At 38.2% G+C, this 17,223-nt stretch overlaps 1 protein-coding gene across 5 annotated transcripts in view; it reads right to left on the bottom strand.

Moving 5' to 3' along the window:
• Positions 1-1,905: 1,905 nt before the first annotated feature.
• Positions 1,906-17,223, bottom strand: part of dvl3.L (dishevelled segment polarity protein 3 L homeolog) — a 50,333-nt gene continuing 35,015 nt past the window's right edge. For 2 of the 5 annotated variants that reach the window (XM_018261906.2, XM_018261909.2), the window contains 10 exons: positions 16,946-17,015; positions 16,315-16,454; positions 15,609-15,685; positions 15,140-15,207; positions 13,563-13,712; positions 7,855-7,986; positions 7,132-7,299; positions 5,834-6,046; positions 3,329-3,730; positions 1,906-2,936 (listed from right to left, as the gene is read on the bottom strand). In XM_018261906.2, the coding sequence (XP_018117395.1) occupies positions 2,902-2,936; positions 3,329-3,730; positions 5,834-6,046; positions 7,132-7,299; positions 7,855-7,986; positions 13,563-13,712; positions 15,140-15,207; positions 15,609-15,685; positions 16,315-16,454; positions 16,946-17,015 (1,455 nt within the window). In that variant the 3' untranslated portion in view covers positions 1,906-2,901. 5 annotated transcript variants of the gene reach the window in all.

The raw sequence follows: 17,223 nt of genomic DNA, 5'->3' as shown, positions 1-17,223 counted from the left end.
AAATTAGCCTAGCAAACATTCACCGATTTTAATAAGAAACTGGAATATGAATAGGCGAAGGCCTGAATAGAAAGATGAGTAATAAAAAGTAGCAATAACAATACATTTGTAGCCTCACAGAGCATTTGTTTTTTAGATGGGGTCAATTGAAAGCTGAAAAGAGTCAGAAGAAAAAAGCAAACAATTAAAAATATGAATAATGAAGACCAATTGAAAAGTTGCTTAGAAATGGCCATTCTATTACATACGAAGTGTTAAAGGACCAGTAACCTAAAAAATTTTTTTTAAAAAATTCGTTAGTACACATCAAAACAAAAACACCAACACAAATTATACTTTAAAATCACAAAGCTTTTATTAAGAAATAACTTACAGAAACTGCACTTCCTGTCCTGTACAGAAACGGCGAAAAGGCGACCATCCATCCTGCTGGGCTCAATTTCTCCTCCTGGCTACTCTGCTGACAGCGTGTGAAGGAACAACTATTCACTGACAGGCATCGCCTCTCCTCGGCTCTCCTCTCCTTCACTGTGCATGGCTTCCCTCCTCCTCGCTGCTCCCCCCACCCAGATCCCCTGAACAGAATGATGAATGGTCGGCCCGCTTGTCACTTCACAGCCGCACAGTACCTTTATTGCTGCGTATTAACGGTGCGCAGGGGGAAGAGGAGACTGGGTTAGCACATTGCCAAAGGGATGACAGAGAAAGCTGCTCAGTCTATGGCCTTTACATTTTTATCCTGACCCCTTGTGCCTCTGGCTTGTGGTGAGCTGAAGTTTAGGAAATACTCTCTCTCAGGCTCCGTGCATTGCAGCAGGGATGGAAAGGGTGGTTGAAGCACAATTAGGAAAAGAAAGGGATGTGGCGCCTCAGGACTTTTCCCCCTGTGCACCGTTAATACGCAGCAATAAAGGTACTGTGCGGCTGTGAAGTGATAAGCGGGCCGATCATTCATCATTCTGTTCAGGGGATCTGGCTGGGGGGAGCAGCGAGGAGGAGGGAAGCCATGCACAGTGAAGGAGAGGAGAGGCGATGCCTGTCAGTGAATAGTTGCTCCTTCACACGCTGTCAGCAGAGTAGCCAGGAGGAGAAATCGAGCCCAGCAGGATGGATGGTCGCCTTTTCGCAGTTTCTGTACAGGACAGGAAGTGCAGTTTCTGTAAGTTATTTCTTAATAAAAGCGTTGTGATTTTAAAGTATAATTTGTGTTGGTGTTTTTGTTTTGATGTGTACTAACAAATTTTTTTTAAAAATTTTTTTATGTTACTGGTCCTTTAACTTAAAGGTGAACCACCCCTTTAATAAACCATTTATATGACAAAAACCATAAGAAAATGTGAAAAACAATTAGGACACGTCCACTACAGTTTAGTATAATATTTATAATAATATCAGTTCCCCTTTAAACTGTTCAAACGTGTAATTAAATGGTCAGGCAATTCATCTTTGTAGCAGACCATGTGGAAGGAGTATTGTGCAATACCATTAAACAGCAGCTGGTTACTATGGTCTGAAATTCCTTTTGACTCATGGCCACCATTTGCTCAGTTGGGATCATCATCATTTGACTGGAAGTGATAGGAGTGACACTGCCCTTGTGCTTTCCATGCTACTGTATCCAAACAATTTGGCCATCCATGTGGGTGGTCTAATTGCACAGCGAGAAAGACTGGATCAAATAAGAGTGCGACGACTATTTCAGAGAAACCCAGACTGTGGGATTTTGACTGACATGCTAGAAGTCAAACTTTACTAGCAGAAAAGCCTTGTTAATTTGGAAAATGTATACATTACATAAATATATATAAAATATAATTTGTGAACACTATTATTATCCTTTAAATCCATGTGAATGAGCTCATCTTGCTTAACATTTAGAGACAGGCAATAACAAAAGACGAAGGCTAAATAAAACATGGAGATTTATTGCAACAGAAACATGTCAGTGCAACAAAGTGACAAGGGGGGGCGGTACAGAAAAATAGGCAGTCATTCACTGCTTACTTGTGCTAGGCCTTAGGCAGCGGCCACACGTCTACAAAAATCACAATGCTTCACTGCACAGCAGGCTAGCTTGGGGAACTGGAAATAGAGTGAGCACCGGTTGAGTTATCAAATGAGGCAGACAATAGTTATGTTTTTACATTTAAGCCCCCTGCCATTCTTTTAGCCTCACTCACATTTATTTACTAGTCAGTCGGTGTGCCCGTTTTATGCATAGTGTGTGTGACATGGTAAAGGTCACAGTCAATACAATCGGTTGTCTTTGCTGCACCCCCAACGCACACAACCATTGTGCCTTTATTTCACTAGTGTTTAAGTTAGCTAGCAGAGATGCTCACAATGTGTGTTTTGATAAAAAATAGATTTGTTAGCACCGCTCCCGACACCTTCTGCAGGTACAAGAGAAAATTCCTTCCACCCATACTTTGCAACAAAAACGTCTAACAGTAACAAGCTCCAGGAGAAAGGATTTAACCCCTCCACTGCCAACATGTGCAAAATATTGCTAACAACTTGAAAAACAGGCAAAGCAAAAGTATGCATGCCCCATAGCAAGAAAAAGGAGCTTGAGTTCAAATCCAATAGTTTCAAAATATGTACCTTTTCTAAAAGGAGGGGAGCTGCAAATACAGAACATGTTATAAGAATAGTCTTTTTTTTTTTTTCATTTTAGAACTAGAGTATGCAAAGCTTCATGGCACTCCAAGGCTATATAAAGTTCCTTCTTGATTCATGAATATGTAAGGCTTGCGGTATTCCCTTTCCGAAGTCTTCTGCTAAAAACAATATCTTCCTGTGGTTCTGGATTCTCCTCCTCTCTACAGTGTGCTGTCATGATAAGTTCACAGGAAGTGACCCACTCCAGCTGGGGATCATGCACTTTCTCTGACTCTAGGATCAGAGAAAGTCAAACACCCCAGAATTCTTTGCTGCTTAATGAGAAAAACACAAAATGTAAAAAAGAAAAATATATATATATTTTTATAAAAACAAAAGAATCAACAAATTGGTGCCTCTGTTTTTTTTAAATGGATGCATTATTAATTTGTTAAAATAAGTTTGTTACAGAAGCCAAGCAGCCAGGCAGGAATACGGCCAACCTCTTCCCCCTGCACAAACACACAGTCTGGAGCGGGGGTCTGATAGATTAGGCGCGTGGATTAGTGGCAAGTAAATCCGTGCGGACATCACACACACAGCTGGATCATAATGGCCTTCCCATTTTTTTCTTAGTATCAAGTTGAAAATAAAATTCTCAGATAAACTGCTAAAAACAGGCCAAATGTTGTAATGTTTGCTCACATAACATCCACAAAGAACTCACTGGGGTTCCCCATTGCCATGCGGAAGGATTGTCTACTAGCGGTGAGTTCAGGTGGTACTGAGGCAAGGTCACGGCTGGGTGGGGCTCCTGGTGGCCCCATAACTGACACAGGTGCTGGCATCATCATCATTGGGGCACCATAAAGAGGTGGGATTCCTGGTGGACCGAAGGACTGGTGTGTGTGATGACTTCTGATACTGTGTGCGATGGAATGGTGACTTCGATGGCTGTGTTCACTTGCTGGAACTGAACGCTCACTGGCAGCTCGATCTCTACGCAGACTGCTACGCGTGGTATGATCGGACTCACTTCCACTTCCTCCAGACTTGGAATCCCCACCTTTGGTCTCTCGATCTTTCCGTTTCTCTGTGCTGCTCCGGTTGGAGCCACTACTCCTACTACCTGTAAGCAGAAAAACAAACTAAATCATAGTTTTTATAAAGGAGACAAAGGTCCTAATACTATGTTGTTTCAACGTATTCAGCTGGGTGCATGATGGTGCTCTACACAGTCCTACATACAATATTTAAATGGTTCATTTTTAACAGACCAAAAACACAGTGACAAAGCAACCCCCAGAATTGCATGGCAATCAATTGAACGTAGTCCTTTAAGTGTCAAGTGATATTTGCCCCAAACTTCTCACGCCAACCAACACCTGACAAGCACTTGCAGGAGATTGCCATTCAAGGCACTGGGCCATTTTGGGATGCTTTGTCAGCATGTTTGGGCTTGTGCTTTGTCTGCATTTTGGTCTTGACATCATTAAAACATATTGTCCAGGAAAAAGTTGCCTTTTTGGTGGCGAGTATCAGCAAGCAAATCCCGCCACACAAGCATAAGGGCTAATGTTTACATTGAAATACACAGTAGGGAATATGCTATGCCTTATAGTATGCAGGATTAAACCAGTAAACACAAGAGAAACACAACAACTGAACTATAAAAACTAAATGGAAGAAACAAAATAGTTTCAAACCACAAAGAAAACAACACTGTTTGTTTTTTTAATTGAGTTAGAAACTATTAAAATGTAAAATAAATTAACCAGTATATTACTGCCATTAGTTTTTAGGAATCCAACCGGCTGCTGCACATAAAAAAGCAGTTTCTCTGTGCAGTCTCAAGTTTAAAGTAGAAGGAAAGGCTAAAATTATGTAAGCTTTAACAGAAAGGTCTATATAAATACACCAGTAAACCCTCAAAGTATTGCTGCTCTGAGTCCTCAAAAGAAACACAGCATTTCTCTACTTTTATTGTGTATACATGGGCTTTTGTATCAGACGTCTTGTTTTCAGCATAAACCATAAATCCAGGGCTAATGCTTGAGCATGCTCAGTTTGCTCCTCTCTCTCCCCTCCCTGCAGTAATCTTAGCTCAGAGCTATGAGTGAGCAGGGAGAGAATCATCAGCAGTGATAGGACACCAAGCTAATATAGCAGCTGCTATCCTGGTAAAGCATTCTACATTATAAATATAGTGCTATAGCTTGCACTATTGTGGCTAATCTATTGGCAATAAACTGCTTCTGTAGCTTTCCTTCTCCTTTAAAGGTCATACAACAACCAACTTTGTTGTTTTGCAACCAACAAGCCTGAAAGCAAAGTGGTTGAATATTGTCTGTTTTAACGATTTACACTGAACTACTTATCCGTCCAACAGGACAGACATATAATAATGTAATGGAAATACAGTAAGAGCTGTGGCTCTTCACTCTCCTGGATATGCAAGCTCTTCAAATTTGTTTTTTTTTTTTAGAATAACCAAATGCATTTGTCTTTTGCCTCTTTGTAGGTGGTCACACACTCACAAATGGTTGTGCAACAAAGCTACTTTCGTAACTATACAGCCTTGGGGGGGGGGAACTAATAGGGGAGCATATGTCAATACATAGGCTTTTACATCACTCTGCACCATACTGTTTATTTCCAATGTTGTCATATGTTGAGTTCATGCTGTTACTGCTCTTGTTACAAGTTTAGGATTAAGTCAAGCTGTAAATACTGCACTGAGTAGCCAAAGATAAATGCTGGCCTCACACAGACCAGTTTCCTTGATATCTGTCACATGGAACAGTTGCCTGAAAACATGTGTATGTCGCCCACACTTGTAGGTGAGCTAATTACACTGATTGGGCATATTGTTGAAATCACTGTGCAGGTAAAATGAACCAATACATTTCTGAACTGGTCAATAATTAATGTAATACTTTAATAATTCCGTACATGTGCCAAATTGGTCAGCCTTTTGTTTTAGCTGATCATCTTTAGTGTGTTTAGAACAGATGCTGATTGGCTATCATCTGACCAAACTGTACAAAAAATACATTCATTTGACTAGATTAAGTGCTGCACAGTAGTGATGTGCGGGTCGGGTTTTTGACATTACTGGAATATTGTTGGCTATAACACCAAAGGAGAAAAGGACAGACAACATTTGAACATTTTTAGCCTTTTTTAGACTGCAGACTTTTGATCCCCACTGTAAGCTGTATCAAGGTTTTACCTTCACTGTGTTGACTTCCGGCACTGCCACCTCCATATATGTATGCGGGGTCGGGAAATCCAGGATGAGGGCTATATGGGTGAGGCAGTGGATATTGATACTGAAATGCTATTGGCCAAGGAGCAGCTCCAGGATGTGGCAGGGGTGCCAAAGTGTCCTGGTCAGACGTTCCACTGGAACCATCATGGTCATTCAGGGAGAGGTTCGCCATGTCTAAGGGGAAATATGCATAGTTTTTCATTTACTAGGAAAAATACAGTGGTATTCCAATTAGTTTAAAGGAACAGTTCAGTGTAAAAATCAAAACTGGCTAAATAGATAGGCCGGGCAAAATAAAAAAATTCTAATATAGTTAATTAGCCAAACATTGAATCTATAAAGGATGTGACTGGATGGATAACAGAACACTACTTAATGCTTTTCAGCTCTCTAACTCTGAGTTAGTCAGTGACGTTAAGAGGGGCCACGTGGGACATAACTGTTCAGTGAGTTTGCAATTGATCCTTAGCATGCAGGTCAGATTTAAGTCACAGATTGGTTACTGCCTAATAACCAATCAGTGGAAACCAAGAGAGCTAAAAAGTAGGAAGTAGTGTTCTGGCTATTTTATTAGACATCCAGTCACTCCAGCCTTTATACATTACATTTTTGGCTAACTTACTATATTAAAACATGTTTTTATTTTGCACAGCCTGTCTATTTACCTAGTTTTTATTTTTATACTGAACAATTCTTTAACTTGGCACTTGAGAAGACCTCTTATTAAATTTCCCTTCTAGGGTGATGTATGTCAAAACGGAATTTAAGTCAACACAACAAATAACAAGGCAGATTGAGAACAAGGCAGACTAATAAAGCCTATATACTGTAACACAGTCAGCATACATTTTTTCTTAACACTGGTCATGTCTTAAGGTGGCCATAGACGCAAAGATCCGCTCGTTTGGCGACATCGCCAAACGAGCGGATCTTTCCCCGATATGCCATTAACGAGCATGGCTATATCTGGGGTAATCGGAACGTTCAGCCATATGGCCGAACGATCCGATTACGATGCGCAATGGGCTCTGGCGGGTCAAAATCAAACATGTCCGATCGACCAAACGACTGAACTCCGCCGGACGAAAGATGTTGCCACTCCCCACACACAATCCGAAAATCGTACGAATCCTCGCTTCATACGATAGGATCAGTGCGTCTATGACCAGCTTTAGACATTATACGGTCTGATGTAGGAAAATTGTCTATGTAATACTGGAAATATAGTGCTACAAGGAAACAAACTATTGCATGCTTACTGCCGCACAAGTCTCCAAAGATGTAGTAACATTGTTCAGAAAAAGTGATTTTATTGACAGTGTGCCGAATGTATCCAGCTTTAAGGAGGTTGCTGGCATATTTCCTGGCTTCTCTTCGATCTGTGAATCCTTCAACATGATGATACAACCAGTCCACAACATCAGAACCTGATGATAGGAACACACAATTTTTTTAAAAAAACTAAAAAAAAAAAAAAAAACGCCAAAGCACATTATACAATGTCAAAAACAAATCTGGAGAATGACATATTTGATCAAAGTCAATAATTAAACAAAATGGACTGTGGTAACAGAGAGATTTCCTGAAACGTTAAGTGCAGACCTCAACTTATTTCTTGTGCAGATTTTTTTTTGTGTTTTGAGTAGTTGTTTGTGTAAGGTCAATGGTAGACAGGGTATTTTCATGGCTGTAGGCAGTTAAATCACAAAATATACATAAGTCAATAGCTTACAAGAGGTCATTTCAAACATAGTCAATTCAATTTTATCAACACAGGGAGAGCAGTGCCCCATATGCCATTGCCCTTAAAATCCAATTAAATTTTTTTCCCCATAATTTACATTTATTCTATCAGCCTGTATGGACGCCTATTTTAAAATTTAATGTACAGATGAGCTCACCCTTTAAGCACAACAAAGGCTGTCTAACCTTTGTCTGCCCCATGCCCAGTAATGTCCTTTTAATAGGCTCTGAATACTTACCAATAAAAGCATTGGGAATGGTTATCTTCAACCACATTCTGTCCCTCACTTCCAGGCCAGATTCCGAGGAACTCATAGCTTTTACAATGGTAACCATGTCACTGTGTATGGACAACTGAAAGTCATCAAAACCTGAGAGAGAACAGAATGTAATTTTAAATATTTAGCAGGAAAGCGTGAAATAAAAAGGAATAAAAAACAAGTTTCTGACTATGTAAATGTATTCATACACACTAAAATACAGGAAGCGCACTCATGTAAGAAAACTGTATCAAAGCCCAAGACTGGTATTTCTAGTCAATGGGCAATCTGTTTTGCTCTCTCTTTTATATAAAGTACTGTACATAGTAAAACGTTTAAAATACATATAAAACATATGCACATGGTACGGTTTTAATTTTAACAGTGAATTTTTTTTAAAAATGTGATTATTTTCTCAAAATGGGAATTGCATTCTAGTAATTTGGAGTGTTTTGGATATCAGGTTTCCAGATAAAACACATACATACACAAACAATTTACTTTCAGGTCAATGGCATCAGTGATCTTTTCGAATGATAATCGACTGTCTTAAGTGCACTGAAAACTTTTTAGGTGATTCCCTTTCGAAATAATAGAGGGGTGGTTCTGAGTCTTTTGTACCCTGCTCAACGAGCTACAAAATGTTCAGAATCAACTTATTAACATTTACAATGAAAAAAAACAAACAAAACAGATGCATTTAAGTGACAAATTAAAAATATGAACTCTGTAAATATTAAATTACATTTGCTGATAAAACAAGGTATTAAATGTATATAAAAAAACTAATAGTAGTGACAAAGACTCTTTTAGGCTAGTAGTATGGTGCACATTTAGTTAACTGAAAAACTATATACAGTATTTATATAAACAAATATGGAACAATAGAGTTGCCCGGTATGGTATTAATCTTATAATGAAGGCGGATGGGGCGGTTTCTTCCCTGTAGAAAAATCAACTCTCCAGTGGTCACAAAGCGCCCACAAATACCTTCCCTCCGTATGAATGTTACATGTGGCAAATTCACATTTTAGGTTATTTAACATATTTAATGTGTTTTACATGCACCACTTTCATTTTTTTCAGAGGGGGCACCTAGTCGTCTGCAAGAGACGTTATTTCCACAGACACATATGATTCTTAAATGATCCATGTTTAGGGGTAAAGTTAAAACAATATAAAATACTGTGCATACCATATATTAAGTTCAAATTACTTTATACAAAACAAGTCACATCAAATATAAAATTCAGCCCTAATGGTAACCGTGTCTCTAAGTAAAATATCCAATATACTTCTTGTTTATGTAGCATGGTTAGAATATCTCTTCCTCTAATAGCTGTCTTCACCTGTTCAGTCACTTGTACTGACAAATATCTCAAGTCCCTATTATTACATTCCATTAAGTATAGTGGCATTGGTTTTGTTGCAATATTTAATATTACTAATCTGATTTATATGTTTTCTAATCCGTACTTTCAGGGACCACATAGTACAAACCACTTATTGTTCATTGCAAGTTATTAAATAAATTACTTCAGTGCTATTGCAGTTTACAAATTGTTTGATAGTATATGCTTTCTTCGTAACTGTAGATCTAAATTCTTGAGAAACTTAAAAAATGTACAGGTAATGCATCAGTTCCTTTCACATTTATAACAACCTTTAGACTATAAAAAATGGGCCTGTTTGGTCATTTTATTTGTATACAGACTAGGTGATAATTGATCTCCCAAAGTGTATGCTCGCCTAGCTACACTACTCACCCCTTGATATAAAGTTCAATTACGATAGGCTACATTTGGGTTAGTTTATATGTATTTTGGTATGATACAATAATTATACTTTTTTAACAGCATGACTATAGAGAAACATTTTTTTGGTCCATGATGTACCTCTGTTTGGTCACTAGAGGTCTCGATCATGCTTAGTTTTGTATCTTATATTTACTATAGATTCTGTAGCCAACACATTTTCTATAATGTCACACAGGGGCTGATCTTGGCCTGAGGAAGACACAGTCTTTCTTCTTTGCCTGCACCAGAAACCATTGCGTGGCCTGGGTGCAGGTACAAATGGCAGATTTCAGCAACAAAATGCTAGAGTTTTCATTTTCTCACTGAAATCCACAGTGTGCGCCTGCACCCGGGCCAAAACAATGGTTCCAGGAGCAGGCAAAGAAGAAGGCTAATGTCAGCATTGGGGCTGATTCTCAGCCTGTGTTTTTCCTCAGGCCGAGATCAGCCCCTGTTTGGGATTATCTTAAAGGGATAGCTAGATAAAAGTCAAGATAGGTGGTAACTTTTTATCTGCAAATCAAATATTTCTTGGCAGCAACAGTATTTATTTAAAAAGGATTCTTCTACTATAGGTAAGTAGATAGACCTAAATGACCTTTGATGATCACAGTTTACCATAACCGAATCCCCTGTATTCTATGTATCTTATCTTTGCTAAGCAAAACACCCTGAGGGAGTTGTTTTGATGCAGATTTTTTTTTCCATTCAACGCACACATAATCTAGATGGTGGGGGACCTTATCAGTGAGTTCTGTGCTGCCAGAGAAACCACTGCATGTAACTATGGCCTACAGCCCTGTAACGCTAACTCCACTGCAACGTCTTTCTGTATAGAAATGGTGCTAACAACTTATTTTAAAATGACAGGAGAACACATTTCAAATGCATGTGATTATGATGTTTGCCTGTGTTCCAGAATCTTTAATGAGGGACATTAGGTAATGCAAGATATAGTTCACCAGAAATAAACTTTTTTCCAATAACTTTCTATTTGTGACCATTTTTCTAATACCTGTACTTGTATAGTTCATTTTTCAGACTTATGTTTCTCTGAAGCAGCTCTATTAGGGGAGGAGGCTCACCAACTGTTCTAAATCAATACATTAAATACATTTCTTATCTTTCATTAAAGGCAGCTGTTACTAATGCAATAATACAATAGTTGCTGATATTCCACAGATGCTGATGAGAAATGTATCAACTAATGGAGCAAATTGCAACAGTTCAGAATCTATACCCGGATTACTGAACAGTGAATGAAAGATTACATTTTAAACTTCAATTTAGGAAAAACAGTAAAAAAATAAAACATGGAAAGCAATTGAAAGAAGGCTTTATTTCTGGTGAACAATCTGAAAACAACTGAACAAAAACAAAGTGTTTCGAAAGTGAACAACCACATTAAAGGGGACCCGTCACCCAAAAAAATTATTCCAAATCCTATTTTATCAGATTAGTCAAGGAAAATGAACTTTAATTACACTATATAAATTATTTGAATCTTGTTTCCTTCAGTCTGGGATTTCAAAATTATAGCAAGCAGGCAGCAGCCATTTTGTGGACACTGTTATTAAGACAAGCCTTGCATCATCTCAGAATTTTGTTTGTGCACCAGAATGGGGGACCCGATGTCCATCCCCATGCCCTGGCCACACAGTTATATGGTAAAGAGAATGGGGGAATGTGTGGAGAGCTGTGACATCTAAGAAGTGCTGAATTGAAAGTGAAAGTAATTGTCTGCCCCGCCTCTATGCCACGGGCATAGAGGAGGGGCAGACAATATTTGATTGGCAGCTGAGATTTTTAAATGAGCTTACAACTGCTATGAATGCTTAAATAAAAAATAAAAATTGGATTACATGTTTAATTTGAAAAGGACTTTTATTATACAGATTTTTGTGTCTGGGTGACAGGTCCACTTTAAAGAATGGTACAGGATTATGAAAGATCTGTTTGCACATAAAGACTAAACACTATGTAAACTTAAATATAATTAAACCTAAATAGATTTTTTTTTTCATTTGCACAGACTGATTCCACAGTTTAATGGAAACTAGGATAGTCTCTGTGTTTTACTGGTGCAGTTCCCCAAAACTTAGGCTCAGAGTGTAATGCAACCGGCTCCCTCAACTTGTTCCATTGTGAAATGATGTATTCTGGGATTTGAAGTCAGGTCCAGACTGGAAATCTGTAGATTTGGGCAAATGCCTGAGGGGCTGCTGTAAGATGCCATAGACAGTCACTATTTAGTGGATTGGTGGGGGGCTGTTTGGGCCTCTGTGTACTTGAAATGCCAGGGTCTATTTTAAATTTCAGTCCAGGCTTGATTGAAGTGCATCTGCTTTCCAAAGCATCTGCGCACTACCCACTTTAGAAAGACAAATACTTCAAGTCCCAGAATCTATCACTTCACAATGGAAAAGAACAAGGTAGCAGCTTACATGAAAGCATGCAAAACGAACTAGTAATGAAGGCAGTACAGGTGACACTATGGGGCCGATTCACTAACTTCGAGTGAAGAATTCGAAGTAAAAAAACTTCGAATTTTGAAGTGTTTTTTGGGCTACTTCGACCATCGAATGGGCTACTTCGACTACGACTTCCAATTGAAGTTCGACTATTCAACCATTCGATAGTCGAAGTACTGTCTCTTTAAGAAAAAACTTCGACCCCCTAGTTCGCCATCTAAAAGCTACCGAACTCAATGTTAGCCTATGGGGAAGGTCCCCATAGGCTTTCCTAAGTTTTTTTGATCGAAGGATATTCCTTCGATCGTTGGATCACAGTTTTTGCGCAAAATCCTTCGACTTCGTTATTCGAAGTCGAAGGATTTTAATTCCCAGTCGAATATCGAGGGTTAATTAACCCTCGATATTCGACCCTTGGTGAATCGGCCGCTAAGTTTTGAATATTTAAGGTGTCATAAAATTGAGGCAAGCCCCAATCAGAACCTCCTGTTGATTTAAAAGGGAACTATCAAGTACCATATAAATTTCAGTTTTTGCCACTGATGCTGGCAAGGGCACGCAATGTTACAAACTATCACATGCCGAGATCTGGCAGCACTGCTTGTCCAAATGAAAAGAACAATAGTGGTCATGCACAAATTTGGCCATTTATGCAATATCGGATATTCCTCCTGCAGCCAGGTCAAGACTGTACATTTCTTTTAAATAACTATTTAAATATAAATATAAAGACTATTTAAATGAAGACATATCAATCCTCTATATCAGTGATCCCCAACCAGTAGCTCGCGAGCAACATGTTGCTCTCCAACCCCTTGGATGTTGCTCCCAGGGGCCTCAAAGCAGGTGCTTATTTTTGAATTCCAGGCTTGGAGGTGAGTTTTATTGCATTAAAACCAGGTGCACTGCCAAACAGAGCCTCAATGTAGGTTGACAATCCACATAGGGGCTACTAAATGACCAATCACAGCCCTTATTTGGTACTCCAGGAACATTTTTCATGCTTGTGTTGCTCCCCAACTCCTTTTACTTCTGAATGTTGCTCACGGGTTGTAAAGGTTGGGGATCCCTGCTCTATATCAACAGACATTTATAGGTAATACAAGAGTTTATAATTATTGCTTATTTAGTTCTAGTCTTTTATTATAAGTGAGGTACAATTCTCAAGTCTCTACTGTGATAAAGGTATAATCTATAAATTCACAGGCTGTGATAAGTCAGATAGTAATACTACTTTTCTATAATATGTATGTCAGAAAATACATGGCACTGGTATATGCACTTTCCAACTGGTATTTCATTTATGTAAAGAACAGAGGGCAGTCTTGTACAGATAACTTATAAAATGTTCTACTTCAAGGTGCATGCAGCAGTATATACATTGAAATGTTGATGAAAACACAATGTTTATGAGTCTTACGTTCTGTCTCTGGAATGGAGCTGGTAATGGAGGAACTTGTCGATGTAATTGTGCTCATTGATGGACTCATACCATAAGCCGGATAAGTACCAGTCATTGCAGCTGTATGTGAAACCCAGGCTGCTGGATCAATCGGTCTTATTGGTTCACCTACAATAAATTATGTCAAATTGTGTGTTAGTGCTGTCCAGGTTTTAAAAATTTTTAAAAAAAAAAAAAGGCGCATGGGGCATTTTTTTGAATTTCAAAACTCTGCTCTAAAACTGTACAGCCAACAAATTGCCTGAAACAATGGTCTCAGCAATTAGAGTTTTTGGGTTGAATAGCATCAGCACTTACTCTATCAGGAATGCCTCATAAGAATGGGAGACACCAGGAGTGTGGAAAAAACATCCCACATGCCAAGAGTAATATCAAACATAAATTGCATGGCACTTGTATTTAAAGCTCACAATAACCCCCTTTTCAGCACATTAGAAAATGCAAATACTGTATTAGTTTTTCCTTCTAGCAGCCTGCACATAAGCAAATAAGAAGATGAGAAGGTAATTCAGCTGCCTTGGCAGATTAACCATTTAAGATATTATTTAAAGTGTTTAGAATAAAGCAGCAGTGCGATATCCACTGCTCAATTGTGTGTTTTCAGAATCAAATCCAACTGTCACAGCTGGTGTAAGGCAGATTTCATTCAAGTAAATAACAGGTTGCACTGACATTTTGGTCCCTTCTCTGAAACATGCTAGCAGAAAATGTCATATGTGCCATGGTCCAAAAATGTTTGTTCATTGTGTGAGTCAAATAAATCCATATGTAAATATTTCTCACTCTGTCCTCAACATGGCGAATATTGGTAAGTAAAAAGAAACAAAATCATCATCATACAACACTAATTTATATACTGTGTTGCTTGAATGTTTCTAAACCTGTTTTGAAGTTTCAATGTTTGTAGATAAATATGACCTAAAACATGATCAGTTTTTCATGCATGTCCTAAAAATAGATAATGGGAACCCAATTAAACAAATTAAAAAAAATGAATCTACAGTTGACTGGTAGAGTCCAAACTACGTAGACATATTTTTGCAGCCTTTTCCAGGTGGATGGACACTAATAACAGTTTTGAAGGTCCATAGAAATCACCTTGGTTTAAGCCATGACACACTTCCACAAAGGTGTGTTGTTAGCAATCTGACTTGGATAGTGAAAAACTAGATTTTAGTCCTTAAAATACAGCAGGGCTTCACACGCTCATGCCTATTTAGCATCCCATTGATTGAAATGCCTGACACTAATTTCCCCTTTAAATAAACTTAGAATGCTAGAGGTTTGCATACTTTTGTATACACACAAATATATACCTTTATATAACATTTTCCTCACTAAATATATGAACAAGCATTATATATTTGATTCAGTGGACTAACTGGGTTCTCATTATCTAGCTGTAGGACTTGGGTGAAAAACAGATGTTTTAGGTAATGTTTATGCAGAGATATTAAAAAATTCAAAAGGGTTCACAAACTTTCAAGCACCACTATACAATGTGTTCTTGATTGCATATTATAGTTACAACTTACTTCTAGGTAGAGTGAAGCAGTTGCGAGGGGAGGGATCCCAGCACTTGGCAACAGTAAGAGTAATTGGTCTGTATGGGAGCAAAATATACATGGGTTTTAAGCATAAGGAACTGAAATTGACTTTGAAAAAGATAGAGGGATCCATTCTATATGAATACAAATACCCAAACATATCCCCTTCTCTCAGCCACATGCATATCTAACAGAAATAAGTTAACATGCGTGTCTTGCCATAATCCTTCTTAAAGTTAAGCATATACAAGGTATATTTCCACTGTTACACTTTCCAAAATATGTATCTGTTTTATTATTACAAATTATATAGCTAAGTCTCCTCATATGTGACAAGTATATAGTATAGTATATATAAATATATAGTATACGTAGTTTCGTTGCAGTGTTACAAATAACTGATTCATCAAGACAAACAGCAATATATTATTTATATTACTTTACTCATTATACCTACCCTGGTTTGTGTACAATATCTCTCAGCACCCGCACTGCATCATCATTGCTCATGTTCTCAAAATTGGTATCATTTACCTGGAAATACATCACATTTGCCATTTGTTATTCAAATAGCTGTAAACCAAATCCTACCCTATAACCACTTGCCTATACTACAGTATAAATCTATAGCTCTGGCTGTGCAGGAACTGCCTGTGCCAGAGATTTTACTTTTCTGGGTTGCTCATTGATCCAGCAACAACAAAACACCTCCCAGACAAGGATTAAACATTTTGCATAACTCCATTCCAAATGATCTGAGCTGCCCTTCAGGCACACATGCTATTGATACAACAGCTACCTGCCTTTAAATATTTTACAGTGACATCAATGTGAAGTGCCATGGTTTACCCCAGATCTGCAATTACTGCATGGCACTTCATTTTAATGCTATGGGAAACCATCCACGATGAGTAGCAGGCAATGTGACTGTTGCTACAATTTGTGGTAATCAAAACACACCTTTTGCCGTATCCTATATGTATACATAATCTAAATATGCAATGGAGTGACAAGCTTATTTTCTGTGTGTGGAATGGTTTGGGCAGTTGGATGTGTGACTAAAATTACAAGCACTGGCAAATTACCCCATGTTCAGTAACCCTTACATTTAACAGCTTTGTGCTCCCTTCACCTAACATGGGCATTGAAGCTTAAACACAAACCTGGAGTAACATATCGCCTGGTTCAATCCTCCCATCTGCAGCCACAGCTCCACCTTTCATTATTGAACCAATGTAGATACCTCCATCCCCACGTTCATTGCTTTGTCCTACAATGCTGATACCAAGGAAATTGTATTTCTCTAAAATAAATAAGAAACACTTATTAAAAGAATATCTCCAATCAAGCTTATTGGAGCAACTTACACCTCAATGTTACAAAATAAGCAACCTTTACACTTGTGCTGAAAATACCTGCAAGTGCTTGTACCAGCACTGATCAGCAAAACGTTGGCAGGACTAACGGAACACTGCGGTTCCAGGCAAATAGAACCTTAAATTACCTAACGTGACAAACATGTACAGACAATTGTGAAATATGCAGCTAAAGCTGAAAAGAGGTGTATCTTGCTCCATTAATAAAATAAGCCATTTAAAAAAATTTAAGCAATTACTACTTTTCATTCACCTTTTGTGTCCAGGGGGAAAAAAAGCAGAGGGCTTTAGCTAACAATCAAACTGCACAGCACGTGGTTACTCCTTCTAACCATAGGTGGCAAACATAAGAACATTTTCACAAGAAATGGAATGATAGCTGCTGGTATTTGCAATTTGAATTAAATTTGACACTAACCCATATTCAGAGTGACAGTGATAATATTCAAAGACATGGTAGAGTCCGTGATACTGCTGAACGAAGAAGACTGGTAAGAAAAATAAAAGAGATTGCTTAAGTATCCTGCACAAGAAAATTCTTTATACACAAAATAGAAGATTACTCACAATAAGTTATCCCACTTCTTTTGTGCCTAATTTTCCACATAAGATCCAAATATTATTGTCAACAGTCAACCCCGACCTCAAATGTTCACAACATGCATCTTTTTCTATTCCTGTGCCTCCATATTAGCA

The sequence above is a fragment of the Xenopus laevis genome, chromosome 5L (genome assembly GCF_017654675.1).
Source record: "Xenopus laevis strain J_2021 chromosome 5L, Xenopus_laevis_v10.1, whole genome shotgun sequence".
NCBI lineage: Eukaryota > Metazoa > Chordata > Amphibia > Anura > Pipidae > Xenopus > Xenopus laevis.
This window is presented reverse-complemented; position numbering and strand designations above follow the sequence as displayed.